This window comes from Jaculus jaculus, chromosome 6 (assembly GCF_020740685.1).
Source record: "Jaculus jaculus isolate mJacJac1 chromosome 6, mJacJac1.mat.Y.cur, whole genome shotgun sequence".
Classification (NCBI taxonomy): Eukaryota; Metazoa; Chordata; class Mammalia; order Rodentia; family Dipodidae; genus Jaculus; species Jaculus jaculus.
Genome location: NC_059107.1, coordinates 3,757,894 through 3,785,892, shown reverse-complemented (window position 1 = coordinate 3,785,892; position 27,999 = coordinate 3,757,894). Strand labels below are relative to the sequence as shown.

Here is a 27,999-nt window from a genome sequence, read left to right as displayed (position 1 = left end):
CCCGCCGGCCCGCTGCGGAGCTCGCCATGGCGGCCACGGAGCTGGAACGCTTGTCGGTGAGCCGCGGGGCGCGCGCTGTCAGCGTCCACGCCGGCCGCGCTCGGCCGTGCCCGGGCATGGGCTGGGGGTCTGGGGCAGCGCCGCGCGCCGGGCACCGGGCACCGGGCGGGGTTGGCACCTTAAGCCGGACAGTAGCCCAGATCCGCTCGCCTCTGGGCAGGTGTGAAAACGGATGGAGGGGGTGGGGGTCCCCCAGGTCAGAGAAGAGGTCCCGGGACGCCCCAGCCCACCCACCTCCACCGACCCTCATCTCCCGGGGTGCTTCTTGCACGGTTGGGGTGATTCCTAAGCCTCACAGGTGCTCGTTGGTTGGGTGCTGGCTGGGAGGACCAAGCTCCAGGGACCGAGGGAGCGCCCTGCGTGAGCTCAGGGCACTTGCAGACTGCGATCCGCAAGACCCTGGGCCTGCAGGTCCGACCTGTCTTCCCTCCAGAGCCCGGCCACCCCGTCCTCCCCGCGCCTGGGGCCTGGGTGCCACTCGGGACGGGCCAGGGCCCCAGCGGGTCGTGCCTGCCGCAGCCTTTCCCAGGGAGCGAGGGGATGCCAGAGCCCACCCATCGGGGGTTTTGTTTGGGCCCCAGTCGGGGTCTGCGTTCTGAGCTATAGTCCCGGCTGGCCCTTATTGGGGCGCCTCAGGACCTGAGCCAGGCCATAGCTAACTTCCTAAAGGATCTTGTAAAATTCACCCGGAGAGGGAGAGGCCTTTGGGGGGTTGTGTCTGCACTCCCCTGGTGTCTCGGGCAGGATCTGGGTGTGTCTGGGAGGCTAGGCTGTGACAGTGAACGAAGCTGTGTCTTCTTGCCAGCCTGTGAGGCCCTGGTCTGTCGAAATGGGAGGAGGGGGAGGAGCGGGACGGCAGGGAGGAGGGGGAGGAGGCCCCAGGGCTGTGGGAGGGAGGTGGGGGAAATTCTGAATATGTGACCGATAACGAATTGGTTCTGGGGCTAAATAAGGGAGCCAGGACTTATGTAATTAATGCTATAAATACTGTCATCCGAATTTATATATGTAAATTTCCGCTTTAATCTGAAAATACATTTGTTGGTTTCTGGAAATATGCATAACTAAGCAGGAGTTCTTGGTTTCATAATGTGTGCACTGGGGTGTTTTCTCCCCCTCGGGGGAGGGGGCTGTTTGTCATTGAATGAAGTAACTTTAGGTACATGGGGAGCAGATGCAGAGGCTGGCTTAGTCTGAAACCCACTTCACCCTTGTGGCTGTAAATTGGATTTTATGTTCTGCAGGAAGGGCAGAGCTGAATCCCGATAGACCTGCTGAGTGCAGAGACCAAAAGACCTGTGTGTGTTTGTGTGTCTGTTTGCATTTTTTGTGCCCAGCTGACCAGAAAGTTATGTCTGGGTCTTATCTGAGGTCAGGAGGTACTAAACAGTTGATATTGCACAGATGAGAGTTTTGTAGAGTGACCAGAAGTGGACGGGGGGAATCCTAGATGCTACTTGTTGGCTAGTCGCTTGGTCTTGGCAAGCCGTTTAACCCCCGGTGTTCTCGTCTGTACGAAAAATATTGCCCCCGTCCCCCACGGGTTGCTGGAGGGTTCCGGGAGAGGAGCCTGGTGGGCACTTGTGAAGTGCCAGGCTCTCGGGAAGGACTCGGTTGGCCCTGTGTGTCAGAAGGCGGCAGAGCGAGTGTGCCCGGTTGCATGGCGTTCAGTGTAGGGCCTTCCGCCATATGTGGCCCCTGGTCCCCAGAGGGTTGGCTCAGAGGCCTACACTGGACAGCCGTGGCTTGGGGGAGGACCTTGTCTCTCTGTTTGGTTTTGGCCCATTTCTGTGGGGAGTGTGGGCATGATCCCCGAGATGGGTTGAGGCGCAGAGAGGGTACAGACTTTGGAATGAGTATAATGCTGCAGCTCAGGGGCCTCGCCTGGTGTGCCGGGTTATGCTAGAGGGTGGATGCCTTGCACACCCTCCCCACGCTGGGTCATCAGCCTCTTGGGAGGACTTGGACAGGGTTGAATTTGGGTGGAGAACTTGGGTGGAGTTTGGCCTGAATTTAGAAGCCTGGACTCCTTTCTCCCCTTGTGGCTTGTCATCCTGACAAAATAACTTCTTTCCTAATCTTGCGATCAAACAGGTACTACGATGCTGATTCTTCAAAGAGGTTGTGGAGGGTTCATGGCAGTCTGTGACCTGTTAAGAGACATGCTCAAGGTGTCCCGCCAGCCCCAGTGTCTGGTGGAGCTCCAGCAAGCCCAGCTGCCACCTCTGGCTGGTGCAAAGCAAAGGTGGTCAGGCCAGATGGAAGATCTGGGGACTGTCCCAGCTTGACGCTTAGAAGAGCGCCCAGGAGCTGGGCTGTAGGTCGGTGGTAGAGGGCCTGCTTAGTCAGCTTGAAACCTTAGGTTTGCTCCCCAACCCTGCAAGTAAATAAAAACAAGAGCATACAGAGTTGTGCCTTGAGCTGGGTGTGTGCTGGAGTCTTGTCAGCGGCTCCCCACCCCCACCCATGGTGTTCGTGCCTTGGGCCCAACAGCCTTGATCCGTGACTGGCCCCTAGTCAGCCACCGGGTTTGGGTTGATGGTTGCGCTATGCATGTGTGTGTGGCAGCCGTCCTGTCGTCTCTTGACCTCCTTGGGCAGTGAGACTCCTGTCCACTCTAGATGAGCCCCTCTTTGGAGCCTCACTCCTTCCTGCTGTGGGGACCCACTCCTGGGATTCTCACGTCAGCTTCTCACGGGGCAAGGGACAGACTTCCTGGTGAGGGGGACCCGACAGGGCCCGGGCAAAGAGAGGATGGAAGATGTGCGGGGGAGAGGGAAGAAACGTGAGGCCTGCTTCACGCTTGGCATTCTTCCCAGCCAGTCACCCCCTGTTTTCCTTATCCCCAGCACCATCTGTCACATCCGTTGTCACCCCTGTAATCTTGACACTTCCCCAAGAAGCACCCTACCCAGGGAGTGCTTATTCCGTGCTGAAGCTAGGGCCGTGGGAGGTAGATAGCTCCCTCCGCCAGTGTGGCTCAAAGCTCCTCTCACGGTATGGACGCTCCCTGTCCTGTGAAAGTGACCAGTGACCTTGCTGAGCCTTTCTGAAGACAAATGACAAGATGCAGGAGAGATGTCCGTTAGCTCTCAGTGCCCGATGGTGGAGAGGGGTCCCGTGTGAGCCCCATGACCAAAGCCCATCTCTAGTGCGCCCCCGGGAGGGGGGTTCTGTGATAGTGTCTTCCTGTACTGGAGGACGCACCCCACTGGGATCTTAGGGCATGGAGCAGGGCTGCAAGGCTGGCAAGAAGGCATTAGCTATCCCAGGGTCTGCCTGAGGAGGGAACCGAGAAGATGGCAAGAAGTGGCTGACCGCAGTGCCAAGGAGGAGCGTGGATGGGTAGAGGCTGCGAACCCAGGGCCTGGACTTTTGCCACCAAACTTTGGATGGCAGGGAAGGCACTGGATGCCTTGTGCTCATTACCTTGTTAGTGTGAGCAGGCTGAGGTTAGGTGAGAAAAGCAGACGGGTCACTGGCCAGTCAAAGATGGGCCCAAGACCCAGATTTTACCACCTGAGAACTCTTGAGATAGCTGGGGTTTGATCCCTAAGGCAGGTGAGTTGGGACAGTCGCTGCCACGGATGTCTGTGGCTGCACCCGCTTTCTCTGCAGCCAGGCCCGAGCCGCAGGCTGATGGAGCGAAGCTCCCGGAGGCTGGCCGGCCTCCGTGTGTCCCTGCAGCCTCCCCGGGCTGCCTGCCTCCGCACTGCTACTCGGTCTCAGGATCTGCAGGCAGGTTCCGCCACACTCTGCCTTTGCCAGCGTGCCAGCTGTGGAGCTGGTTAGGCAGGAGAAGGGTCATGTCATGATGCCCTCGTCGGAGAGCTGGCGCGCTCTCTTTGACAACTTCCACGGGAGCCGCTGACTTCCGCAGGGCTCATGTGAGGAAGCCTTTTTGGGAAGAGGCAGTGGAGGACCGGACAGGGGTTTCTTAGCAGTAGCTCCAGTTGCCTTGGGACAAACTGGGTATTCCAGCACTCATACTTTCTAGATACTTCCAGGTGAACCATAGCTTGCACCAAAAAAGTCACCTTCGAGGGTGAGCACCAGGAGGAGAGGAAGTAAGTACTTCCTTATCACGGTGGTCAGCGTGCTTGAGGAGCTTCCAGCTATGGGCCACTGGGGCCTGCGGTTCAGGAGAGGCTGTGGGGTGTGGGCCCACATCTACTTCCCGAACCTGCCTGTGGGTCCAGGGAAAGCCTGACCCTCTGCCTGGCACTGAAAGGGCAGCAGATGTGTAGCTGTGCTGCCCAGGCCTCCCTGATGGTGGCGCGTTGGTACTGGGGCATTTCCTTGGCCCTTGCTGGCACCATCCTGGGGTGAGGAGAAAGGCAGTGTCATCTTGCTGCCTGCAGCCCCCGCCCCGCCCCCCCGCCCGGGCTGGAGTGCCCTTTGCTGTGGAGCCAGGGCCGACTGCTGCACGACGCTTCTGTCCAGCGAGGGCCAGCCACGCCTGGCTTTCCTTGCTGCAGACAGAGGTGGCTGCCCTTGGAGTCTCTGCCCCCTACGTCCCAGAGGACACTTCCTGGGCTGGGCAGGATGGACAACTCTGTCTCAGGCAGCACAGTACCTGTGTCTGTGTCCCGGGTCTAAGGGGTGAGGGTGACAGGCGTGGTGACTGCGTTTTATTTTGTTTTGGTTTCTCAGAACCCTAATTTTGTCCGAAAGCATGAATCAAACTACCTTTGGTTAATGAGCTGCAGGCTGGCTGTAGAAGGAAAGTAACTTAGTGAGACAGGGAACCAAGGGACCAAGTACTGGGGCTTCGGGAATTGCTTGTCTCCCTGGGGTGGGGTGGAGGGTGACAGTGGCTAGTGGCCCAGCTGCCCACTGGCCGTTATTACCTTGTGGCGGCACTAGGAAGGCTGATCTCTGTTGGAGTCTTCTGCAGGTGTTGCCCAGGTGTCCTTTGGACTCTGGGGAGGGCCTCCTACTTCTGTTATTCCCTTCTTGGCCAGGGGCAGCAGCATCCCACACCCCCTCCCCATCTACAATCCTGTTAGTTATTTCTCGTAACCTCTGACCTGGGTTTAGCTGCTTACAGTGGAATCCTGGGACCAGAGCCTAAGCCTTTCCTGGGAAAATTCCTAGGATTCCTCTTGGGCTCAAGGACAGTTGCACTTACCAGCACAGCTCTGGCCGGGGGCCTTTGCGCTGGCTATTTAAGGCCTGGGCTGGTGGTAACAGCTTAAGCAGGGGTCGGGTGGGCTGTGCCAGGAGCATGGGTAGAGAAGGTTCTTTTGGGTCCATTCATTGCTTGATGACCCAGTACAGTCTTCCCCAGTGTTGGCACTCTCCTGGGCAGGGGGGTACACTTCCTGTGTGCTTGACAGGGTGTACCCGAGGGCTCCTGGAGGTGACCAACAGGGTTGAACCCTACAATGGGCTAAGAGGCCAGTGAATGTTAGCTGTGGAGCCGAGGGAGAAATGCATCCAGAGACCGAGGCGCTGGAGGACTTTGTAGGGGACGCGGAGGGCCGCCGCTTGTCCGGGGCTCAGGAACCACCCTGGCCTAGCGCAGGGCAGGCATCACTGCCCGGGCTGCTTCTACTCCACAGCCAGCCGAGGTCGGGGTGTTCGCTCACCCACAGCTGCCCCGGCCCTGCTGCTGTGGGCATTGAGCAGATTTCCTAATTCCGGAATAAAAGCCTGCCTTTGTGTGGGCACAGGCTGTGGGACGTGATTTCTCCCCACACGCCACCTCGCTTCTCGGGAGAAGGGACAGCTTCTCGTGGGTGACATCTCGGGCTGATCCTGAGGGCTCAGGCGGAGCAGCCCCTGGCCAGGAGAGGACTGTCCCCCTCACACCGCTGCGTGATGGGCTGCACACACGAGAACACTGCCCTCCCCTGCGTTCTGGCCGGCCAGGCGTGGAGGGCTGCGCCCCTTAGCTGGCTTGTTGTCTCTGATGGGCCAAAGCAATGATGACAGGAGCTGCGGCTTGGCTCAGGAGCCAAAAGCTTGCTGGGGATAGAGAGGGAATACTGGCCCCATGGAGTTTCTCCTGGTGTATGTGATGCTCACAGCTGCCACCCCTTCCTCTGCGTCCAGGGGGCCTTTGAAGGTGACTAGAGCCCCCCAGTGCACGCCCCACACTGCTGGGGATGTGGCAGTGGGGTCTGCCCCTCTCCAGGACCTGCTTGCCTAAAGGTTCCTCCCCATGGAACCGTGTCCCATGGGCCTCCGTGCCACCAAAACAGAGATGTGTGCGTCTTCCCTGCTGTGTTTGCCAGACTGCATCGCACACCTCAGGCCTTTGGTCTAGACCACCCTGCGAAACACTGTGCTGGGCACTGATGACCTTGAACTCCTGATCTTCTGGTCTCAGCCTCCTGAGTGTGGGGATTACAGGTGTGTGCTACCATACCTGATTTATGCCACGTTGGGGGATTGAACCTAAGGCACCATGCATGCTAGGCCAGTGTTCGACCAAGTGAGCTGCATTCCCCAGCTCCTTCTTTTGTTTGTATGAGATAGGGCCTTGTGTAGCCCAGGGCGGTCTTAAGGTTGCTGAGTATCCGAGGATGGCTTTGAGTTTCTGATCTTCTTGCCTCTGCCTCCTAGTGCTGGAATTACAGAAATGTGCCGTCATGCTTGGCTTATGTTATGTAATGTTCCTCCTCCTCCTACTCTTCCTCCTCCTCCACCTCCTCCTCCTCCTCCTCTTCTTTTTTTTTGAGGTAGGGTCTCACTCTAGCTCAGGCTGACCTGGAATTCACTATGGAGTCTCAGGGTGGCCTCGAACTCTCGGCGATCCTCCTACCTCTGCCCCCTGAGTGCTGGGACTAAAGACGTGTGCCACCACGCCCACCCTCCTCTTCTTTTTCTTCCAGTGCTGGGGCTTGAACACAGGGCCTCACACATGCTAAGCAAGTGCTCTACCTCTGAACTGTGTCACAGCCCTCAGTGTAGCCCAGGCTGGCCTCTGACTTGCTGTCCTCTTGGCGCATGCTTTTTAGGAGCTGCCCACCTGCAGTTACTACTATGGCCTGCTCATTTGTTTCTGAGACAAAGCCCCGCTGTGAGCTCTCTCTGGCCTGGAACTAACTGTGTGGCGCAGTCAGTCTTCAAATTCCTGATCCTCCCGCCTCAGCTTCCAAGTGCTGGGACGACGTGTGCATACCGCCTCGTCCTGCTTGTCCTGTTCTCTTGAAAAAAATCCGGAGGTCCGGGGGCTGGAGAGACGGCTTAGTAGTTAAGGTGCTCACATGCGAAGCCTAAGAAGCCAGGTTCAGTTCCCCAGGACCCACATAAGCCAGATGCACAAAGTGGCACATGCATCTGGAGTTGGTTTGTGGTGGCTGGAGGACCTAGCACACCCATTCTCTTTCTTTCTATCTGCCTTTGTCTATCTTTCTCTCTCGCTCTCTTTTTTCTTTTCTTTCTTTCTTTTTTTTTTTTTTTTTGTTTTTTGAGGTAGAGTCTCATTCTAGCCCAGGCTGACCTGGCATTCACTATGTAGTCTCAGGGTGGCCTCAAACTCACAGTGATCCTCCTACCTCTGCCTCCCTAGTGATGGGATTGAAGGCATGCGCCACCATGCCTGGCTCTTTCTTTCTTTCTTTTTTTGTAATTGTTTTTTTGAGGTAGAATCTCACTCTAACCCAGGCTGACCTGGAATTCACTATGTATTCTCAGGGTGGCCTCAAACTCATAGCAATCCTTCTACCTCTGCCTCTAGAGTGCTGGGATTAAAGGCATGCGCCACCACGTCTGGCTTTCTATCTCTCTGTCAAATAAATAAATCTAATTGAAACATTTTTTTAAATCAGAAGATTTGGCAACAACAGATTTGCATTCCCAGTTGGCTGGAATCGCAGGATGCCGCCCTGGGCCGCATCTGAGCATGGGCTCTGTGGTCTCCCACCATTTCCCGCCTCATCCTGGGGGACCCCACACTTGGCCACATGGGCAGCTGCCTTCCACCGCCCAGCCAGCAGCAGAGTATCGTGACCAGAAGTGTGGACTTCCCAGTGCAGCAGTTTCCGTTCCGGACTGGAAAACCGTGGCCTCTTGCGCATCGCTGGTCTTCACGACCCCACGGTCCCGCCCGTACGGCGGAGCTCGCGGTTCTGTCAGCCTCGGAGGCCGCCGCGAGGTCAAAGCCGGGCGTCCTGGCCTCGCACTCTGTCGGGACTCACTGTACAGGGCCATGGCTCGTGCCGCGCCGCTCCTCGTGTCCGCCTGTGCTGCCTCCCTGGTGTCTGCGACAGGAGCTCAGAACGAGCCCTGAGGTCAAGGACGCAGTGTCCTTTATCTTGTCACTACCAGCCACCCCGGTGCCTGACACCCAGCAACAGATGTGAGGTGTGGTGGCTGACAGTGACGACTTAGGAGCCTTACAAGAGTAGCAGAGGGGCTGGAGGGATGGCGTAGTGGTTAAGGCACTTGCCTACCAAGCCAAAGGACCCAGGTTCAGTTCCGCAGAACCTACGTAAGCCAGAGGTACAAGGTGGCACACACATCTGGAGTTCATTTGCAGGGGCTGGCAGCCCAGGTGTGCCCATTCTCTCTCTTTCTGCCTCTTTCTCTCATAAATAAAATAAAAATAAAATATTTTTTTAAAAAGAGTAGCAGAGGCAGCATTATGGGAAGGCTGCGCCCGCGGGCCTGATCTGCTTGCCAGTCCCTCCTGGGCCCTGGTCAGCGCTACGTAGGAAGCGAGAGGACGGAGGGGCCGTGGCTCTCGGCCAGGTGCTCCCACAGTGGTCCTCAGCGAGGCGCTGGTACCGTTTAGTACCCCAGTCTTCGCTGTGACGACGAGCTCCACGCTTGGCCTCCCGCGCCTCTCCTCCCGGGACTCTCCGCGGTCGTCTCGCTGCCTCCTGCCCTGTGCTTGCAACGTCACTGTGCAGGCTGGCGGTCGAGGTCCCTTCGGCTGCCCCTGAGGCGAGTTGGTCATGGGCTGCCAGTCTGTCCTGGGATTTCCTTGGCTCTGCCATCCTCTGAGGGCTTCAGCCTTAGGCTCACCTCCCTGCCGGTGACAGGGGAGTCACAAAGGCTCCCAATGGCTCACTTACCTAGACTCAGTGATGACTGGCTGATTGGCTGTCACCAAATGGCAGGGCTGGGAGCCAGGTGGAGACCTGACTTTGTGTCTGAGTGTCAGCAGCTGAGACCTGAAGGGGACACTTCCGGGACTGCTGGCTCCTCCTAAGCTGTGACGGCTCAGGTTAGCAAACACTTGAGGGGCACTTTGGAGTGGCAGAGGCACTTTGGGTCACGAGTCACTGATGCCAGATGAGTGATCAGGGAGGCTGGCAATGGTGAGAGCCATCCCTCAGTAAAGCCAGGTCACACCAGTCTCTGGAGACCAGAAGGTCACTGCCTCCATCAACTGCCCCATAGATTGACACCCCTCCGGGGGACATTGCCCCAGGTCTGTGAGGTCTGTACTGCCTGGTGACTCAAAACAGCCTGGGCAACAACGGGGGCATGACGGCCTTCCTGTCGCCCCAGCAGTTCTTCAAAGGAGCCTCATTGTGTTGGGGGAAGGGCGGGCAGGGCTGCCGAGCCTGAGTGGGTGGGCTTAAAGTGAGTTCTCGGTGCTTCTAGCTTCCAGAGCGGGTGGGGGAGCGACTGAGCTGTTCTCGGCAAGCGCGCTCTGTGGTGGCGTGTGTGTGGCTTCCAGACACGGCTGACTCGGTGGGCTTTGGCTGCAGACTACAGGATGTTGGATCGCGTCCTGGTTGTGTCACCCTTGGAAGGGAAGCATGAATAAATCCGAAGCCTTCTCCACAAGCACAGCATGCCTTCAGTTTGAGAGATTTTTCAGTCTCGCCTAAGAAGACAAAAAGCTCCAGACTGTTCCGTCCTCCGTTTGATCCTCAGGCAGCCACAGGCAGGTGGACGTGAGACTGAATCATGAAGCCTCGTGTAAGGTGGGCAGGCACCCCTGATGTGCCCACAGTTGAAGATGGCCTCCAGAAACGTAAATGGGTGGCGTTGTCTGGCACTGGCGTAGCCAGGCAAAGCTGGGGAAACGCGGCCTCTCCGGCCTGTGGCTAGGATCCCGAAGTGCACGGAACAGGCAGTGAACCAAGACGCATAAAAAGATAACCCGCAGTACCAGCGAACAGGACCACCCGTGCGGGTCTGCAAGTGCTGAGAAGGCCGGGCGAGGACGGGCAGGGGCCCGTGGAAAAGGCAGAGAGCCCTGCACGGAGCCCTGGGCTCCGGTCTCAGCACTGAATAAACCCGGTGTGGTAGGTGGACTATAATCCTAGTGTGGAAGTGGAGGCAGGAGGATCAAAAAGTCAAAGTCATTCATTATCTTCTGGAGTTGAAGGCCAGCCTGGGCTGCATGATACTCTGCCTCAAAGAATGAGGGGAAAAAGGGAATTACAATTAATAAGCAGAGCTAGAATTGAGCCTCGGGGTCTGGGCTAGGGGACCTGGGTGAGGGGGTCTGAGTGTGGGCACCAGGGAAGGAAGCTGCTTTGTGACCCCTTTGTCAGGAACTGGGCGTGCATGGGGAGTTGGGACATGATGCCCTGGGGCTGGCAATAGGGATGGGTCATTGTAAGAATAGGCTCTGCCACATCACTGGAGAAGACAGGTCCGGGGGTAAGCCTGGCTTGTTTGAAGGGGGTGTGAGATCCCGGCTGCTCTTAGGCACACCTGGGCTCCACTGGTGCAGGGTTAAGGGAAGCAACCATAAACATCGGGGCAAGTGGGTTTGCTGCACAGGCCAGGGCAATGGGGTGTGGCCGCAGAGGGCTGGTGCCAGGTGCTGAAGGGGGCTCTGGGGGTGGCAAGAGCCATGGCCCTTCTGTTTGACTCTCGTCCCTGTGCCCACCATGCCATGTCTGCTTTTGCAAAAGAGCTTCTGCGCTGCCCTCCTGCAGCCTGTTTCTGCCACTTTGGGCTGTGGGCCGGGCACCCTGAGCCCTGTGCCTGCTGCCGTCCCTGTTCTTTCAAGCTGGTGGTTCGGGCACAGGCACTGGGGAGGGGGGCCACAGTTCCACCCAACATGGGGCTCTCTGGGCCTGGGACCCTGCCCTTGGAAGCCTCCATCTTACCCCCACTCCCCAGGGAAGTCAGAGAAACCATCTGCACAAAGCGCAATCCAACCTTGACTCTCTGCTTGGGGCCTCGTCGTCCTCTAGATAGTGCTGGAGGCCGCTCCAGTGACCCCACTTACTTAGAGCCCTTCTGCCCACATCCGCATGGGACCAGACCCCCACGTTCTCATCCAGAACCCCCTGTCTAAAACAACCATGTCTGAGGTAGATTTGGATAAGTGGGCTGCAGGAGCTGAAGCCTAGGGTCTCTAGAGACCACTGCTGAGAAGCAGAGGCCCCCGTAAGCCCCGGTTCCAGGCTGTCTTCATGAACCCTGCCCCTGAGCTGGGCCCCTGCTTGTTCTCTGCAATTGGTCCACGAGAGGTGGAATGTGCACGTGATGACCACAAGTCCAGTCTGACCAGGACGGGCATCTGATGGAGTCCATGTGGGAGGGACTAGGAAAGGAGGCCCTGTGTGCATCACCTCTGAATGACAGCCCTGCCCTCCTCAGTCCTGTCCACAGGAACAAACGTATTCCAGTCTGGGCTTCGGGAGTTTCTGTTTTCACGCCCTGTCATCCCAATGCATGGGGGACTGGAGTGGTGGGATAGCAAGAGCCAAGCCAGCCTAGGTTACAGAGTGCGACCCTGTCTCACAGGCTGCAGGGGCCGTTCCCTGGGAGGGGGACAGGAAGTTGAGAGTCACCTGCGGTAAGCGCGGGCCGAGGGTCAGGGCCAGGCCGATGCAGGCATGGCCTTCCCCAGAATCACTGCCTGCTTTCGCTTCTCTTGGCAGAACGTGGAGCCGGAGCCCCGGAGCCTCTCCCTGGGCGGCCATGTGGGCTTCGACGGCCTCCCTGACCAGCTGGTCAGCAAGTCGGTCACACAGGGCTTCAGTTTCAACATCCTCTGTGTGGGTGAGTGTCATAGCTTGGCTGCAGCCAGGCTGCCTCAGCAGGAGGGGGTGACACCTAGGGGATGTGGGGCACTGCTACTTCATCGAGGTGTGGGGGGGCTGCCCAGGCAAAGCTTCACTCAGGGGGTCAGGTTCAGTTTTATCGCTCAGGGTCAAGGACAGGGCGACAGCCAGGACCTGACTCAGTGTTGTCATGAAGAGGAAACAACTGGGCCCCTGAAAGTGCTGTCTGAACTGTGGTGTTTATCCCTGAGGTTTACCCTCACTAGTCCATTCATTTATTTTATTTTATTTTAAATCCACTCAGTCCTATTGTGTGACAAGGACACAGTGGCAAACCAGACTTCCCTTCGTCACCAGGTCACATGGTAAATCTCCAGCACACATCTGAACAAACACAACCTCACTAGGGAGCCCCCACGTGCCTCAAGGCCCGAGACTCTCAGGAGGACTCAGCTTTCTCCCAGGTCCTCTGCAAGCACCCGCTGAGTCCCTGCCCACCCCCATTAAGACTACAGGGCACTGAGGCCACCCGGGGTCCCCGGACCAAGCTACTTAGTGGTTTTAGACGCAGGCTTGGCAGGCTTCCGGTCTCCCCTGAGCCCAAGAAGGGGAGCAGAGCAGGCCGCTAGGCTTCCTTTGAGGCCGCAGCTAGTGGTGTCTCCGTAGCCTGGCTCTGCCTCTTCTGTAATCCTTGGGGAAAAGTCACCTGTCTTGCACAGCTGTATCCTAGGTCAAAGGGTTCCTTTTGGCTCTTTCCTCCACATATTTTTTTCTCTCTCTTTCTTCTCCCTTCCCTCACTTGCTGGATGGAACCAGGCTCTTGCACATGCTAGGCAAGTGCTCTAGGACTGACTTATCCCCCCTCAACCCCACATTTTATTTCATTTTTAAATTTATTTTTTATTTATTTGCAAGCAGAGAGAGAGGGAGAGAGAGAGAGAATGGGCATGCCAGGGCCTGTAGCCACTGCAAATGAACTCCAGACACATGTGCCCCTGGTGCATCTGGCTTACGTGGGTCCTGGGGAATCAAACCTGGGTCCTTTGGCTTCACAGGCAAATGTCTTAACCGCTAAGCCATCTCTCCAGCCCCACATTATTTCACAGGGCACTGAAGAAGAAACAGTTCATTGGGGTAGGGGACAGTGAGGGATGTCACTGGAGGTCTGCCCTTCTTTCATGTGGAGACCGAGGGTGTCTGAGTCCTACCTGGCCTAGCCACCAACCAGGGGCAGCCCTTGTTTTAGCATTTGACTTCTACTTCTCTCCCTGCCGGCCCCACTTCCCAGGGGAGACCGGTATCGGCAAGTCTACGCTGATGAACACTCTTTTCAACACGACCTTTGAGACGGAGGAAGCGAGTCACCACGAGGACTGTGTGCGCCTGCGGCCCCAGACCTACGACCTCCAAGAGAGCAACGTGCACTTGAAGCTGACCATCGTGGACGCTGTGGGCTTCGGGGATCAGATCAATAAGGATGACAGGCAAGAGGCAGGGAGGGTGCCCCCTCCAACCTCCTCTGCCCCATGGTTCTGAGGGGGCCTAAGCAGCCTCTCACGGGCTGAGACCCTGGGCCCAGCCACTCACAGACCAGTTGTTCCACAAAACAGGGGAGGGGGGTCACACCACCCCCCATGGCAGGGCGAAGCTACTTGCTCCTGAAGGAGAGAGGCAGGGCGGGACAGACTTGCGGGTGCCTGCCTCCCGTGTGATGGAGCTGTCTGTAGTTACAGGCCCATAGTCGACTACATCGACGCGCAGTTTGAAAATTATCTGCAGGAGGAGCTGAAGATCCGCCGCTCCCTTTTTGACTACCACGACACGAGGATCCACGTCTGCCTTTACTTCATCTCTCCCACCGGGCACTCCCTCAAGTCCCTGGATCTGGTGACCATGAAGAAACTGGATAGCAAGGTAGGCTCCCCGCTCCGTCCCTTCGTCTCTTCCCCTTCCTCCGTGGAGGCGCGGCTGCCGCTGGGCTGGACCGTCCACTGCGCGCATTCTTCCTCCAGAGTCCCGACGCCGTGTCTGGCGCTGTGCCCCTTCCCGGTCATGCGGAGCCCTGCTGGCTTGGTCTTTCCTCTTAGAAGGACTGCTGTTTCCTGCCGGCCCAGAGTGTCCCTAACCCATCTCAGCCCCCTTTCTGTTGGCTCCTGGTTCTCGGCTCCTCCCTTCCCTTCCCCTTTCCTTCCTGACTTGGCTCCCGCGGCTCCCTTCTGAGTCCACTGGGAAAGCGGGATGCGGATGAGAGAGAGAGCAGCTTTGTGGGGTGTTGGGAAGAACTGGGGGGTTCTGGAACACATGTGCCCTCACCTATGTGGCCTCCCCATCTCAGGAGTTATTTTCACTGGGAAGAAGAGATAACCTGGATCCAGGAGGCTTTGCCATCGGTGTGGCTGGCGGGTCATCGTACCTGCTTATAGTGGGGAGCTCTGTCTCCCGTTTCTTCCATGCCCTGGGTCAGTTAAGACATTCAGAGCATTCTGAGTCCACCCAGGGACCAAACCTGGGCCCGGAGGGTGGGATGGGCAGGAGCAAGGGCTGTACGAATCAGAGCAGCCAGTCGTTCCTATCACAGCCCACTACAGTGGCCATAGGTGGCTGGGTTGGGACTGGACCTGTCCACCGGAGCAGCTCTGGCTTCCAGGTTTCCTGCTCCCAGTGCTTGTCCAGTGGGGACCTTGGCTCAAAATAGCCAGCTAAGCCGCTCTCCCCATCCTGACCCGCTCAGGTGAACATAATTCCCATCATCGCCAAGGCTGACACCATCTCCAAGAGTGAGCTACACAAGTTCAAGATCAAGATCATGGGTGAGCTGGTCAGCAACGGGGTCCAGATCTACCAGTTTCCCACGGATGACGAGGCCGTTGCAGAGATCAATGCGGTCATGAACGTGAGTGTGGGCCACGGCCGTAGGGCACCAGGCCTCAGCTTGGGGCCAACAGACCTGAGGATCGCCCCTGGGGACCCTTGTTCCTGCAGCTCCAGCCTTAGCTTCTCTAGGACAGAGGGGTGGGCGCTGGAAGCCCACCAGTCCTATGTCCTGTGAGCAGGGGAGAAGGGCTTGGAGCGAGGCTCCCCAGGCGTTTGAGCGTCACAGGTTCTGTACTCAGCGTGAAGACGAAATCCACAGAAGGGCAAGGGTTCAGGACCGGGAGAGGGGCCAGACCCGCAGGTCTTATCAGGGAGTTCTGCTGGCTCTGGGAAGAACATGCTGGAGTCAGGAACTCCAGGGAGGAGGCCAAAGGTCAGCTCCCTGCCCTATTTGGAGGGCCTGGAGCAGCTCTTCAGGAGACGGGACGTGAGCCCTGAGCAGCCCCTCCATTCACCCGTGTCCACTCTGCACTCACAAACACCCGGGCCTCTTTGCAGGCACACCTGCCCTTTGCTGTGGTGGGCAGCACGGAGGAGGTGAAGGTGGGCAACAAGCTGGTCCGAGCGCGGCAGTACCCTTGGGGTGTGGTGCAGGGTGAGTGTGCGGGCAGTGCGCCCCCAGCCGTGGCCTCAACTCCCCTGCCCCGTCCTGCCAGCTGAGGCGTCTACCCACTGCCCTGCTGCCCCCACCCCCCCAGCCCATTTCACTCCGGGGAACTGCTTGAGGCACTTGGCCACTGTCCCCTGGGCCTTCTGAGTGCCCGCCTCACTCTGTGGTCACCCCAGGCCCTGGACCACTGTCCCACTGCCCACCTGCCCATCTGTGTGCCTTCCTCTCCGTGGGGAGCCACCCAAGGCCCTTGACCTCTGCTGGCCGTTCCTCTGGCCGCCGGCGTGCCCGCCTGACGCCTCCCGTGCCCCCGCGCTTCCAGTGGAGAACGAGAACCACTGTGACTTCGTGAAGCTGCGGGAGATGCTGATCCGGGTGAACATGGAGGACCTGCGGGAGCAGACGCACAGCCGGCACTATGAGCTGTACCGCCGCTGCAAGCTGGAGGAGATGGGCTTCCAGGACAGCGACGGGGACAGCCAGCCCTTCAGGTGACAGCCCGAGTCAGCGCCCCAACACCCGCCGCCCGGCACCCACGCCACTGTCCCACGCTCCCTCCTTGGGCCTCTCTCTGCCCCCCCACAGCCTCCAGGAGACATACGAAGCCAAGCGGAAGGAGTTCCTGAGCGAGCTGCAGAGGAAGGAGGAAGAGATGAGGCAGATGTTTGTGAACAAAGTGAAGGAGACGGAGCTGGAGTTGAAGGAGAAGGAAAGGGAGGTGTGTGCCAGGCCTGGGCTTCAGAGAGGCAAGCAAGGGATGCGGGCTGGCGCGGGAGGGGCCCGGTGCCGCTCCTGCGCGTGCCCGAGCAGCTCCCCGTCCCCCGCAGCTCCACGAGAAGTTTGAGCACCTGAAGCGGATTCACCAGGAGGAGAAGCGCAGGGTGGAGGAGAAGCGCCGGGAGCTGGAGGAAGAAACCAACGCGTTCAACTGCAGGAAGGCGGCCATGGAGGCGCTGCAGTCTCAGGCCCTGCACGCCACCTCACAGCAGCCCCTGAGGAAGGACAAGGACAAGAAGAAGTAGGTGGCGGCTCCTCCTGTGGCTTTGCTTCCCCTGCCCGTGCCCACCGCGCGCGCTCGCTCGCTCCCTGGCGCTTGGCCCTCGTTTCCCTCCGCTGTCCACCTCCGCTGTCCACCTCCGCTGTCCACCTCCGCTGTCCACCGTCCCGTCCTCGCGCCTGCACTGGTGCTCTTGGGTTTTACTCTTTATCCAGCCCTGCGCCCTCCCTCTCCCTTCTCCCTCCCTCCCTCCCTCCCTCCCTCCCTCCCTCTCTCTCTTCCTCCCTCCCTCACTTCTTCTCCTGCAGCGCCCTCAGCAGCTGGGGCCTGTCCACTGTCACAGTGCTGAAGGAGGCAGGGCCCTTGGGGGCTGGAGCAAGTCTCTCAGTCGAGGAGGGGGACAGGACCTGGGACTGTCACCTTTCTGGTCAAACTCCAAAAGCTCCTATGCTTCTGCTTGGCCAGCCTTGGCCTGTCCTCCGCTTCTGAGGCAGGGCGTGTGGGGCCTGTATTGGGTGGCAGGGGTGGCCCACAGCAGCAGGGACTGCAGTACCAACACCCCCCCCCCACCTCCTGGTAGGTGAGGGAGAAAGAACATGGCTAATAGCCTCTCGGTGCTGTCAACTTACTGGCCAGCTCTGGGTTCCTTTTTCTTGGTACTTTCTTTGAAGTTTTCTTTTGGGGGGGTGGTCTTTGGTTTTGTCTTTTCTTTTTGCGGGTACTAGAGATTCAACTGATGGCCCTGCATATGCTAGGCAAATTCCTTCCCCTGACTTACATCCCCTGTCCTGTTTGCATTTCCCCTCGCCCTTGCCCACACCGTGTGGCTCCCGTACCTCCCGTGGCCCTCCCTCACCCACCTCACCTCATTGAGGCCCTTGGCACACCATGCATGGAGAACTCCTCCGTCCCAGCTCTCCCCGCTCCTGGCCTGAATCTGGCACCATCCCCGTCTTGCCAACCCAGGAAGCAAGCAGGTGTATCCATCTTCACCCTCGCTCCTGGACTCCTGTTTTCTCAGGAGTTTGGGGCCTGTGTGCCTTGCTTCCTTGGTAGCCGTTGTCTAGACCATGCAGTGCCTGGCTACCCATGGCCCCGGGATGTGTCACCTCCCCCAGTGCACAGGCACCTGAGGGCGTACACGTGCACTTGTACACACCGCCTACCGCTCTGCCCCATCACGTCCACTGCACAGGCTCATCCACAAGCTCATCCATCGGGGGAAAGGCACAGTCTTAGGAAAAGAAACTTCTCGGACCAGGCGTGGTGGCACACACCTTTAATCCTGGTACTCGGGAGGCAGAGGTAGGAGGATCACTGTGAGTTTGAGGCCATCCTGAAACTACGTAGTGAATTCCAGGTCAGCCTGGGCTACAGTGAGACCCTACCTGGAAAAAAGAGAGAGAGAGAGAGAGAGAGAGAGAGAGAGAGACTTTTCCCTAGAGAGACGAAACATTCATAGAGGGTGGATGCTGCTTGCCATCCCCTGGCCCTGTCCTTTGCCTTGGGACAGACGCTCCTGCTTTTCATGGTCTTCTCTCTCCTGACGCTTGGCAGCCCACCCCAACTGCTTGTCCCCAGGGAGCTTCCCTCTGCCATGAAAATGTCCCTTCCAGCCCTGGTCTCGTATCTGGCTCTCGGCTTGATGAGCATCAAGGCTGGGGTGCCACCGGTGCAGGTTTCAATTTGGCAGCTTAGAAAAGTGGTTCCTCCCAAGGGGTGTGGGGGTACAGAGGGCTTTGCACCCAAAGTGACTTGGCCCTGCTCCCTGCTGTCTTGTTAATGGAAAGGTAAACAGGGTCCTAGGTCCTAGGAAAGGAGCTATGGAGAAGCACAGTGCCAGCCAGGTGTGGTAGCACAGATTTACAATCCTAGCGCTCGAGAAGCAGAGGCAGGACAGCCATCTTGGGCCACATACTAAGTTACTAGGCTAGTCTGGGTTACAAAGTGAGAACTTGTCTGAGAACAAAGAGAGAGAGAGAGAGAGAGAGAGAGAGAGAATGGGGCTGGAGAGGTGGCTTAGTGGTTAAGGTATTTGCCTGCAAAGCTAAAGAACCTTGGTTCAATTCCTCAGAACCAACCTTAGCCAGATGCACAAGGTAGCACATGCATCTGGAGTTAATTTGCACTGGCTGGAGGACCTGATGTGCCTATTCTCTCTCTCTGCCACTTTCTCTCTCTCAAGTAAATAAATAAAATATAAGGAAAAAAAGAAAGAAGAACTAAAGATAGAAAAGAAAGAAGGAAGGAAGGAAGGAAGCAAGCAAGCAAGCAGCCCCAGAGCCAGTGGTTGAAGCTCCCACCGCAAGAGACAGCACTCCTCAGTGCAGGCTTGTCCAGTGTCTGGCCTCTTGGGCTGGCACTCCCCAGGCCTGTGTCTGAAGACAGGCCCTTTCTTTTAGCTGGATGTGCCAGAAAGCCCCGGTCAGTCTGGCCCCAGGAGAGAGAGCTCCGCGCAGGGTGGCTCGTCAGCTGAAGTGGATAGGCCAGAGGCCCAGGGCTCCCCTCCCTCCTGCCTTATCTGAGGGCATAGGGTGGGTGGGAATGCACTTGGGGATGAGAACCTCTCATGGCCATTTAGTTGAATGGCTGTGGTTGGTTGTACTCGCTCTTCAAATTTTAATCCGTTTTTGCGAAATTACTTTCCAATCAGATCTTGACTCTCAGCCTGGGGACGCCACAAACTGAAGCGAGGTCCCTGCTTTGCTCGTCACAAATGCCCAACTGACTGCCCTCTCCCGTGTCCATCTTGCTGTCTTTTGCTTCTGTTTAAGTTGCTCTGTGTATCTTTTAATGTGTCTGTTTTTATTTTGTTTGTTTTATTTTTATTTTTCAGTTAACGCACGCACAGACTCACATGTCAGGAGCGGACTTTAGACTTTCATGTGTTAAGTTGCTTGAGTTACACCTTGTGACCCTTCTCTCATAACATGGTGTGAGGATGGACCGGGAGCCGGTACACACTCCAGTGTTTACAGCCTTGTCCCGTCCCTCCCCTGCCTGGCCCCGGGCCACCCCTTCTCTATGCAAATGCATCAAAGCCGTGGGTGCTGGAATCCCAAACTGACAAGGCTTATTTCTTTCAGAGCCAGTGGCTGGTCTTCCATTTACAGTGTCACTATTCCTTGACGGAGCACTGATGTGCCGCGCTAGCGAAGGCCCGGCTGGTGAGGCTGGGCCTAATTGCTCAGCGTCAAGATGGCGACTCACGCGGTGCCCTAGGTGCGGCCTTTGGTCTGGTAGATACGTAAAAATTTGCCTGGTCCCCCTTCGTTTTAATTTTTCTAACCTAGAACTTAATTTAAATAATAGCTTTGAAAGACTTCTAAGCTTTTATTTTGGCACCAGCGTACACATAAATAATACCCTCTCCCGTTATTTTCATAAGTAACACAGATTCCCTGATTTTAAAAAACTAAAAAGTATCTCTAAACCTTTTTTTATGTAATAAAGTATCCCTATAATATGCAGGGAGAGGCGGGTAATAAACTTCCTGTAATGACAGTGTTTGGGATTTCTTCAGCAGTGAAAGCGGACCACGAACAAGACCGCATCTAAACGTTTTTACTGTGAGTGTAAATGGAACAGCAGCCCAAAGCCACTGCCCCTGCCCCAGAGGTGCTGCCTGTGAACAGGGACCAAGTGCGCTTGTACGTGTGTGTGTGTGTGTGCGTGTGTGTGTGCGTGTGTGTGTGTGTGTGTGTGTGTGCGTGTGTGAAGTGTTTGACTGTGAATCAGGCCCATCAGCCAGAGCGCTCAGTGGGAAAAAGGCTGGCGCATCAAGGTCGTTGTTTCTTCTGTCCTGGCGAAGTCACAGGGCAAGGAAATGAAGGTGCCTGATGTATCAGGACAATTTGAGAGAGAGAGAGAGAGAAAAAAAAAAATTAGCAGCCAAGAGGTACTAACCCTCCAGGGACACTTTAGGAAAGTACTGACTGCATGGAGGCTGCTGTGCTCCCCATGGTGTGTAAACAAGTGGGAGCAGCAGGGTAGAAAGTGGGGAGTGGGTGACAATGCCCTTGGTGTTGCTGTGGTACTGTGCTCCCCAGAGGACTCATGGCTCCCCTGGAGCTCTCAGCCTTGCTGGGAGCCTGGGGAGTTGGGCTGGGCATGCTCTATCTCTCCTTCCATCACCTCTCCCTGGTTCTGCCTGATTCATTGGCTTTCAGGCTGGCCCTTCCCCATTTGAGATGACGGTCCATTCAGAGTGACATGGAGGGACGCCCCAAGCCCCCCCCCGCCACCGCCCTCCACAAGAGGCAGCCTTTCCCCGTGAGAGGCTCCACAAGCCAGGAGTAGGGCAGGGTTTACTGGTGTTTCAAGAAGATGCTCCAAGCCGTTTGCCTTGGCCAGGGTGAATCCTGGTGCTTGTAAAGCTGGAAGCTTGAATTGTTTAAAGTAGGAAGACTATTTTGAGACAATGAATGTGGATATAAAATTGGGATGGGCTCCTGGAAGTAAGGCCCTGAAGATGAAGCTGCACTGCCCACCTCTGGTCATGACAACTGACACCCAGTGGGTCAGTGGTCAGACCGGTGAGGACTGTGGGCCAGTGGCTTCCGTTAAGATAGTTACACACCTGAAAATGTGTTCTGTTCACTTGGGCCAAAGCATGGCCCCAGAGCAGCCTCTCCCAGTGACGTGCTTCTGACGCGAGGCCCCATGACCTAGCAGGGTTGCTGGCCGTGTAAGACGTGTGGATGGCTAGCCGGAGGCGAACCTGGGGACTCTGGGGAGGGAAGATTCTACCACTCCCTCCTCCGCAGCTTGCCAGCCACACCCTGGGCATACTGGAAGGCCACTGTGGCCCAAGACTTGCCAGAGTCTCTGGAAGACTTGCATCTTCCGGGGTCTAAGGTGCCCACACAGGTCCCATCAATAGCAGCAAGCTTCTCCCTGCTGTGTTTTGACATCTTGATCCGAGATTGAATTCATCCTTGGCATTCGAGGAGAGGGGGAAAGTTGTGGTTATTTCACAAGCTGCCCCGCCCGGGGTGTGGCTCCAGGAGCAGGGGTTAGCCCTCGTTCAGGTCTGTTCCATGGACTCACGATGACATTCGCTGTTAGGTCTTTCCTGAGTCAATGGCATGTGGTAGAATCACCGTGTCACTTATTGTCCAAACCTGGACTTGAGAGGGAACGATGACGTTGTTAATAATTAGGCCAGGTTGTCGGGCCTGGTGGTGCAGGCCTGTAATCTCAGCTACGTGGGAGGCTGAGGCAGCTAGGATTGCAAGTTCAAGGCCTGCTCGTAGCTTGAGGTGAAAACCCACCTGGGTAACTTTGGAAAACCCTGTCTCAAGATTAACAAGCACCAGCATGTGGGTTAGCAGCAGAGTGCTTGCTTAGCGTGTGTGGAGACTGAGTCCATCCCCAGCCACCAGGGTGTGTGTGTTGGGGGGGGGGTGCATTTGTATCCATAGCCATAAAGCAGGACGCGTGGTCTTCGTTACGGGTGACGCAAGTCCAGGTGCCCTGTGTCTGGCACACTGGCCCTGCGTGCGTTCGTGCGTGGGCAGGCTGCCGTTCTGCGGGGTTGATTCTGGGTAGAGGTGGAGGGCAGCTCGCTCATCTGTTACGTTAACATGCTTGTCTAAAACCACCGCACTTGTTAATTCATTTCCTCCTCCATTCATTGACTGTTTTTGTTCCTTTCCATTCACTTTGTACTTTTTTTTTTCCATTAAATTTTTGCATTTATTTTGAGTTTTTATGGTGTCATTTTTGGGCAGTGGCGTTTTTGATTCAACACAGTTTCCCGAGCCTCCACGGCTGTGGCTTGTCTTAGCTGGGACCTTTGGGGAGGGTGGGCTGCCTCTGCAGGATTTGCGTTTTTACAGTGGCTCCTACCTGCAGGCACCTGTGAAGGTGTGTGGGCTGGAGGGAAGATGCTCCTGGGCTTATGAGGAGTTCCTGGGTAACTGGCAAGGGTCCACTGTGCCCTCCAGGCCTGTAGGCCCTTATCAAGGAGGTATGGCATGAGACAGCTAACCCTTGCGTGTTCTCAGTCCCTCTAATTACATTCATTAACTCCTCTAATCCTCATCGCAATCCCACGATTAGCTACTGTTACTCTCCCCACCTCATGGGCGCAGCGCAGGGGCTCACCACCACCTCGGGAGACTTGGGGTTTGGACGCTGGTTAGCTGCGTCCTTGGTTCCTGAGTTCGGGCTGCTTCTTGGCACCGCAGTGGAATCACCAAAGAAGCGGGGAAACGTGGTTGATGTTGAAGGGTGGCCTGGTGGCCCTCACGTGGTTTTGTAGGCACGGGAAGTGCTGGCAGGCGGAGATGTTTCGCCACCGGGAGCCTGAGCGAGCGCCAGCTCTCGAGGTCCGCCCCCCACTCCACCCCCACCGCGCCCACACATGCCGGAGAGAAGGGGTGTTGAGGGCGGTAGCCCAAGTTCTGCCTGGGAAGCAGGCGCTGGCAGGGCTTCCCGCCTGCTGGGGGCGTCTGCTGAGCGGCTCCCAGCTCCTCACTCTCATTTACTCAGCCCCCTGGAGGAGGGCAACTGATAGAACCCAGGTAAGAGGGGTCCAAGTACGCCGGACTCTAGAAAGTCTAAATGCAGAGACCCATATGTGCAAATTAAGGTTCAGATGGTGTTAAAAGCAGCTAACACTGGGCGTGGTGGCGCGCGCCTTTAATCCCAGCACTCAGGAGGCAGAGGTAGGAGAATAGCCGTGAGTTCGAGGCCACCCTGAGACTACATAGTGAATTCCAGGTCAGCCTGAGCTAGTGTGAGACCCTATCTCAAGAGAAAAAAGTTGTCAATAAAAATAAAAGGCAACATGATCAACTGTTTTTTTTTTTAAAGATATATATATTTATTTATTTGACAGACAGAGAAAGAGGCAGATAGATACAAAATGGGCACACCAGGGCCTCCAGCCACTGCAAATGAACTCCAGATGCATGCTCTCCCCCCCTTGTGCATCTGGCTTATGTGGGTCCTGGGGAATTAAGCCTTGAACCGGGGTCCTCAAGCTTCACAGGCAAGTGCTTAACCACTAAGCCATCTCTCCAGCCCCCAACTGTTTTTTTTTTTTTAAAAAGCAGTTAATGTGTATTTTTACAAAACTCTAGCAAGCCAAGTGCAGTGATGGACACATGTAACCCTAGCACTCAGGAAGGCAGGCAGGAAGATTGTGAGTTTGAGGGCAGCCCGGGCTGTACAGGGAAGGTCTGCAAAAAAAACAATGAAAGTCCCTGGTGCAGTCAGGTCCACACTCCTGTAGAAATCACCTGGCCAAGAGCAGCTTGCGGGAAAAAGAGGTTTATTTTGGCTTACAGGCTCAAAGGGAAGCTCCGTGATGGCAGGGAAAAATGACGACATGAGCAGAGGGTGGACATCACCCCCTGGCCAACATTGGATGGACCATAGCAACAGGAGGATGTGCCAAACACTGGCATGGGGAAACTGGCTATAAAACCCGTAAGCCCACCTCCAACAATACACTGCGTCCAGGAGGCATTAATTCCCAAATCTCCTTCAGCTGGGAACCTAGCATGCAGAACACCTAAGTTTATGGGGGACACCTGAATCAAGCCATCACAGCCCCCAACAAGTAAATGTATCCGAATAAAAAGGTGTGTGTACCCTGATCGTATGCACACTGTGCACCTGGTAAGAGACCATGGCTCCCCCCAACCCAGCGCAGTCACAAAAGAGCTTTTCATAGGAAGAGCTTCATAAGCCACCTCGAAATGTGTGGCCTAGTCATTCAAGGCCCAACACGGGAGCTTGCACAGCCCCCAGCTGGCGTCTTTGTCAGCTGGGCTCCGCTGCTCAGAGAATGGCCCTACAGTATCAAGGCTTCAGGGAGGCAGCTGGCTTCTCCGTGGCTATGCAAGTAATCCTCCTCTTGGGGTTCCCAGACCCTGCTTAGCCATCTATCCCAGCAGCCTGGGACGACTGTGTGTCCCCTCCACAAGCCTCGCTGGGGTGTCCATTCATCATCAACATGGCATTCCCTAGATGAAGGAACTATGGGGATTCAGAGGAACAAGGAAAATGTGCTTTAAGCAAGCAGCATGCTTTGATACAAACCTCCAGGAAGGAAAGATGGAAGTCATGGCTGCATCAGGGCACTTGGGTCCAGAGATACCCTCCCCCCGCATTTTTGGAGGGTCAGCAGGGTGGCTAGGACTGCAGCCTGTGTTTGGGACAGGCCTGGGACTCTGGAGGGACCTGGCCAGCTCAGGCAGGCAGAACAGTGAGAAGTGGTCGGTGAGAACCCCAGGAGGGCCTGCACTTAGCTGAGGAAGGGAAGAAAAACCTCAGGCTGGCTTCTGGGCCCCAGGGGATGGAGTAAGGTGTCCTGCAGCAGGGGAATGGGCGGCCTCCTCATCAGAGGCCAATCACCCGACCTCAGAGCACTAACTCCACCATCCTAGGGACCTCCATCTTCAGCTTAAGGAAAGTTGCCAGTGGTTGAACCACCCATTCCATCCTGTCCTGACGGCTGCCGACAGAACCCCTTCCCCGTCCAGTGCCCGGCACTATACTCATAAGCAGTGAGGGCCTGGACATCGGAGCCCTCAATACTGAGCTCAAGGTTGTGCCCTCCTGAGCACTCCACCACTACTCATCTTGGCCTCCCAAGATGCCGTATCATTTCTCACCATCAGAGGAAGGTCCCAGGAAGGGACATGCATCCCACACTAGGGTCCCCAGAGCATAGCCAAACAGGGAAAGTCAATCCTGTAGACAGTCTTGCTGCAGTTTCCAAGCCCAGTGCATGTCCTGGAACCAGAAAGGACCACGGGTAACCCTTTCAGGGGCAGAGCTTGTCAGCTAGAAGGTCAAGTTGATGTGTACCTGTGCTTTCTTTAGCAGATCAGATATAGGCGTCCAGCAGTCAGCCATGAGCCTCTCCAACTCTAAGGTGATGATGACCAAAGCCAGTGTGGAGCCTTTGAACTGCAGCAGCTGGTGGCCCGCCATCCAGTGCTGCAGCTGCCTGGTCAGGGACGCGACGTGGAGGGAAGGATTCCTCTGAGGCGGCAGCTCCCCTCATGGGCCAACTCAGGACCATCAGGGCGTGGACCTGGAAGCCGTGGGTGTTGATGTTAGAACAGACGCCCCCTCCTCCCCACATGCACACACACGCTAGTTTTCCCATATCAATGGCCCAGAGTACAGATGGTTTCGATTTCCATCAGGGAGCATCCGATGTGCTCCAACCCTCCTCATTCCCATCCATCGTCCCACCAGTCTCGGGGCTCAGTCTAAAGCCGACCTGAACCTCAACCCCGAGGAGAAAAGGCGCCGGGTGCTTTGTGACATGGTCGTGACCAGCTAAAAGCGCTTAGACGACCATGTTTTAGTTCTGAGAAATGGGAAGATGCTAGTCAAGATGAGGGGAACAGAAACGTCACTAGTATCTGCTTGACCTGGGGAGGAATAGCGGCTTTTGCCAACGGAGACCACTTTCCATGGTGAAACTGCCCTTAGCAATTAGCTCTTCATGCTTCATAACCAACCAAACTGCCGCAACATTTCCACACTACATAAGTTTGCCTTACTAACAGAATCATATCCTGAAGGACGACCATCCTTCCCCTGACTAAAACCAACTCCAACTAATGTCTGATATTTTTGTAAGTGCCAGATCAATATCTAATGCCTCAATAAGGATCGTGTGTAGGTGAATTGAGACAGCTAAGTGAATGTGTGTAAAGTGTAACAGAAGCAGACCAGATATTTATGTATAATATTCATAGAATGGAAAGTTCAATATTTTTGCAGTGTGTATTTAAAAAAGAGAAATTCACATAATATAGTGCCGTCTAAAACAACGTTGTCCTTCACTCACTGTTCTTTAGAAATGAGAGTCTGGTGAACGGTGTGAGCTTTAAGATACATTCTTTTTCACTTGTGTGTGTCGTGAGCCTCGCGGGCCACCTTGCCGTGGCGCATGGGAAGGACGTGAGCGTGGCCGTGTTTTGGTTGCGAGCGAGCCGCGTTCCAGAGGCACAGCTGAGTCTCGGGGGGCCTCTGCCAACGCCTCGCGTTTGCTGAGGTCCTGAAGTGCACAGCCAGAGCCAGCATGCTTGCTGAAGCCTTCTCACGTGTGGAATCGACTGTAAAAAGAAAATAAAGAGGCCAAAGCCGTACATCATGCCATAGTAGCTCTTGTTTCCTTACCCATGGGGCCGGGCATCCATGTTGGAGGAGAGCAGGCTGTCCTTGGCGGCGGGCCCCAGAGAGGCTTCTGGAGGAGAAAGCAGCCCCGTCCTGGGCCATGTGGCAACTCGAGCCAAGCCGAGTCAGGAGGCCGTGACACTGTGCGGTGCACGTCACTTGGTCACCCTCTGCAAAAGATTCTCCCCCCTCCCCCACTGCCTGCCAGCTCAGACCCAAAGGTGCTTCAGAGGCTGTGCTGTCTCCCGTGTCCCAAGTTTCCCAAGAGTCATGGGTTCTGCCCGCCCTTGCTCCCCATCCCACTCTGGCTTCTTGGGGAGAAAAAATGATGTCTCCCAGGCAGGCACAGCACCAATCCGCCCTTAGTTTTCTCAGCCTCGCAACCACACACGTACCTGCCCTTTGACTTCAGCACAGGGTGGCTCAGGTCTGGAGCACCTGCCTCTGCCAGGCATGGTGGAGCAAGCCCGTGATCCCAGCACCGGGGAGGTGCAGGCAGAGGACCAGGAGTCCAAGGGCATCCTCAGCTACATCGTGAGTTTGGGGATAGCCTGAGCTACAGGAGATTGGCTCAAAAGGAAACCTTTCCCCCCCACCCCCCGAGGTAGGGTTTCACTGTAGCCCAGGCTGACCTGGAATTCACTATGTAGTCTCAGGATGGCCTCAAACTCACAGCAATCCTCCTACTTCCGCCTCCCAAATGCTGGGATTAAAGTGTACCAACATGCCTGGTTTAAAAAGAAACTTTTGCTGGGTGTGGTGGCACACACCTTTGAACCAAAAATAAGGGAGGGGACTTTTAATGCTTGTCCCCCAGAGGCATAAACTTGTTATTTAAATTAAGTAATTAATGTATTATTTTGTTGTCGTTTTCAAGGTAGGATCTCACTCTAGCCCAAGCTGACCTGGAACTCACTCTGTAGTCTCAGGCCGGCCTCAAACTCAGTATGTAGCTGAGGATAACGGTGATCCTCCTACCTCAGCCTCCAGAGGGCTGGGATTAAAGGCATGCACCACCATGCCCAGCCTAATTGACTTTGTGTTTATTAGCATGAGCGTGTGTGTGCCCAGGTGTGTGAGTGTGTGTAGGTATGGGCATGCCAGGGCCTCTTGCTGCTGCCAACAAACGCCAGATGCTTGCACAATTGTTGTTGTTGTTTTCTGAGGTAGGGTCTCATGCTAGTCCAGGCTGACCTAGAATTCACTATGCAGTCTCAGGGTGGCCTCGAACTCACGGCAAGCCCCGTACTTCTGCCTCCTGAGTGCTGGGATTAAAGGTGTGCGCCACCACACCTGGCACTTCAGCCATTTTTTTTGCATCCAACTTATGTAGTTGCTTTGGGGCTTGAACCCTGGACCAGCGATCTTTGCAAGCAAGT

The 27,999-nt window shown here is 56.2% G+C and overlaps 1 protein-coding gene across 4 annotated transcripts; it reads left to right on the top strand.

Annotated features, from left to right (window-relative positions):
• Positions 1-3: 3 nt before the first annotated feature.
• Septin8 (septin 8) lies at positions 4-26,597 on the top strand. Of its 4 annotated transcripts, none has more exons than XM_045151626.1 (10): positions 4-56; positions 11,868-11,988; positions 13,279-13,474; positions 13,724-13,904; positions 14,722-14,883; positions 15,363-15,459; positions 15,797-15,965; positions 16,060-16,192; positions 16,302-16,492; positions 25,310-26,597. In XM_045151626.1, the coding sequence occupies exons 1-10, from the start codon at positions 27-29 to the stop codon at positions 25,473-25,475; spliced, it is 1,446 nt and encodes a 481-aa protein (XP_045007561.1). In that variant the 5' UTR covers positions 4-26; the 3' UTR covers positions 25,476-26,597. The 4 variants fall into 4 exon arrangements, with proteins under 4 accessions (XP_045007561.1, XP_045007562.1, XP_045007563.1 ...); XM_045151627.1 differs by lacking the exon at positions 25,310-26,597 and adding an exon at positions 19,125-19,292 and having other exon boundaries at positions 12-56; positions 13,718-13,904; XM_045151628.1 differs by lacking the exon at positions 25,310-26,597 and adding an exon at positions 19,308-19,975 and having other exon boundaries at positions 15-56; positions 13,718-13,904.
• Positions 26,598-27,999: the final 1,402 nt, after the last annotated feature.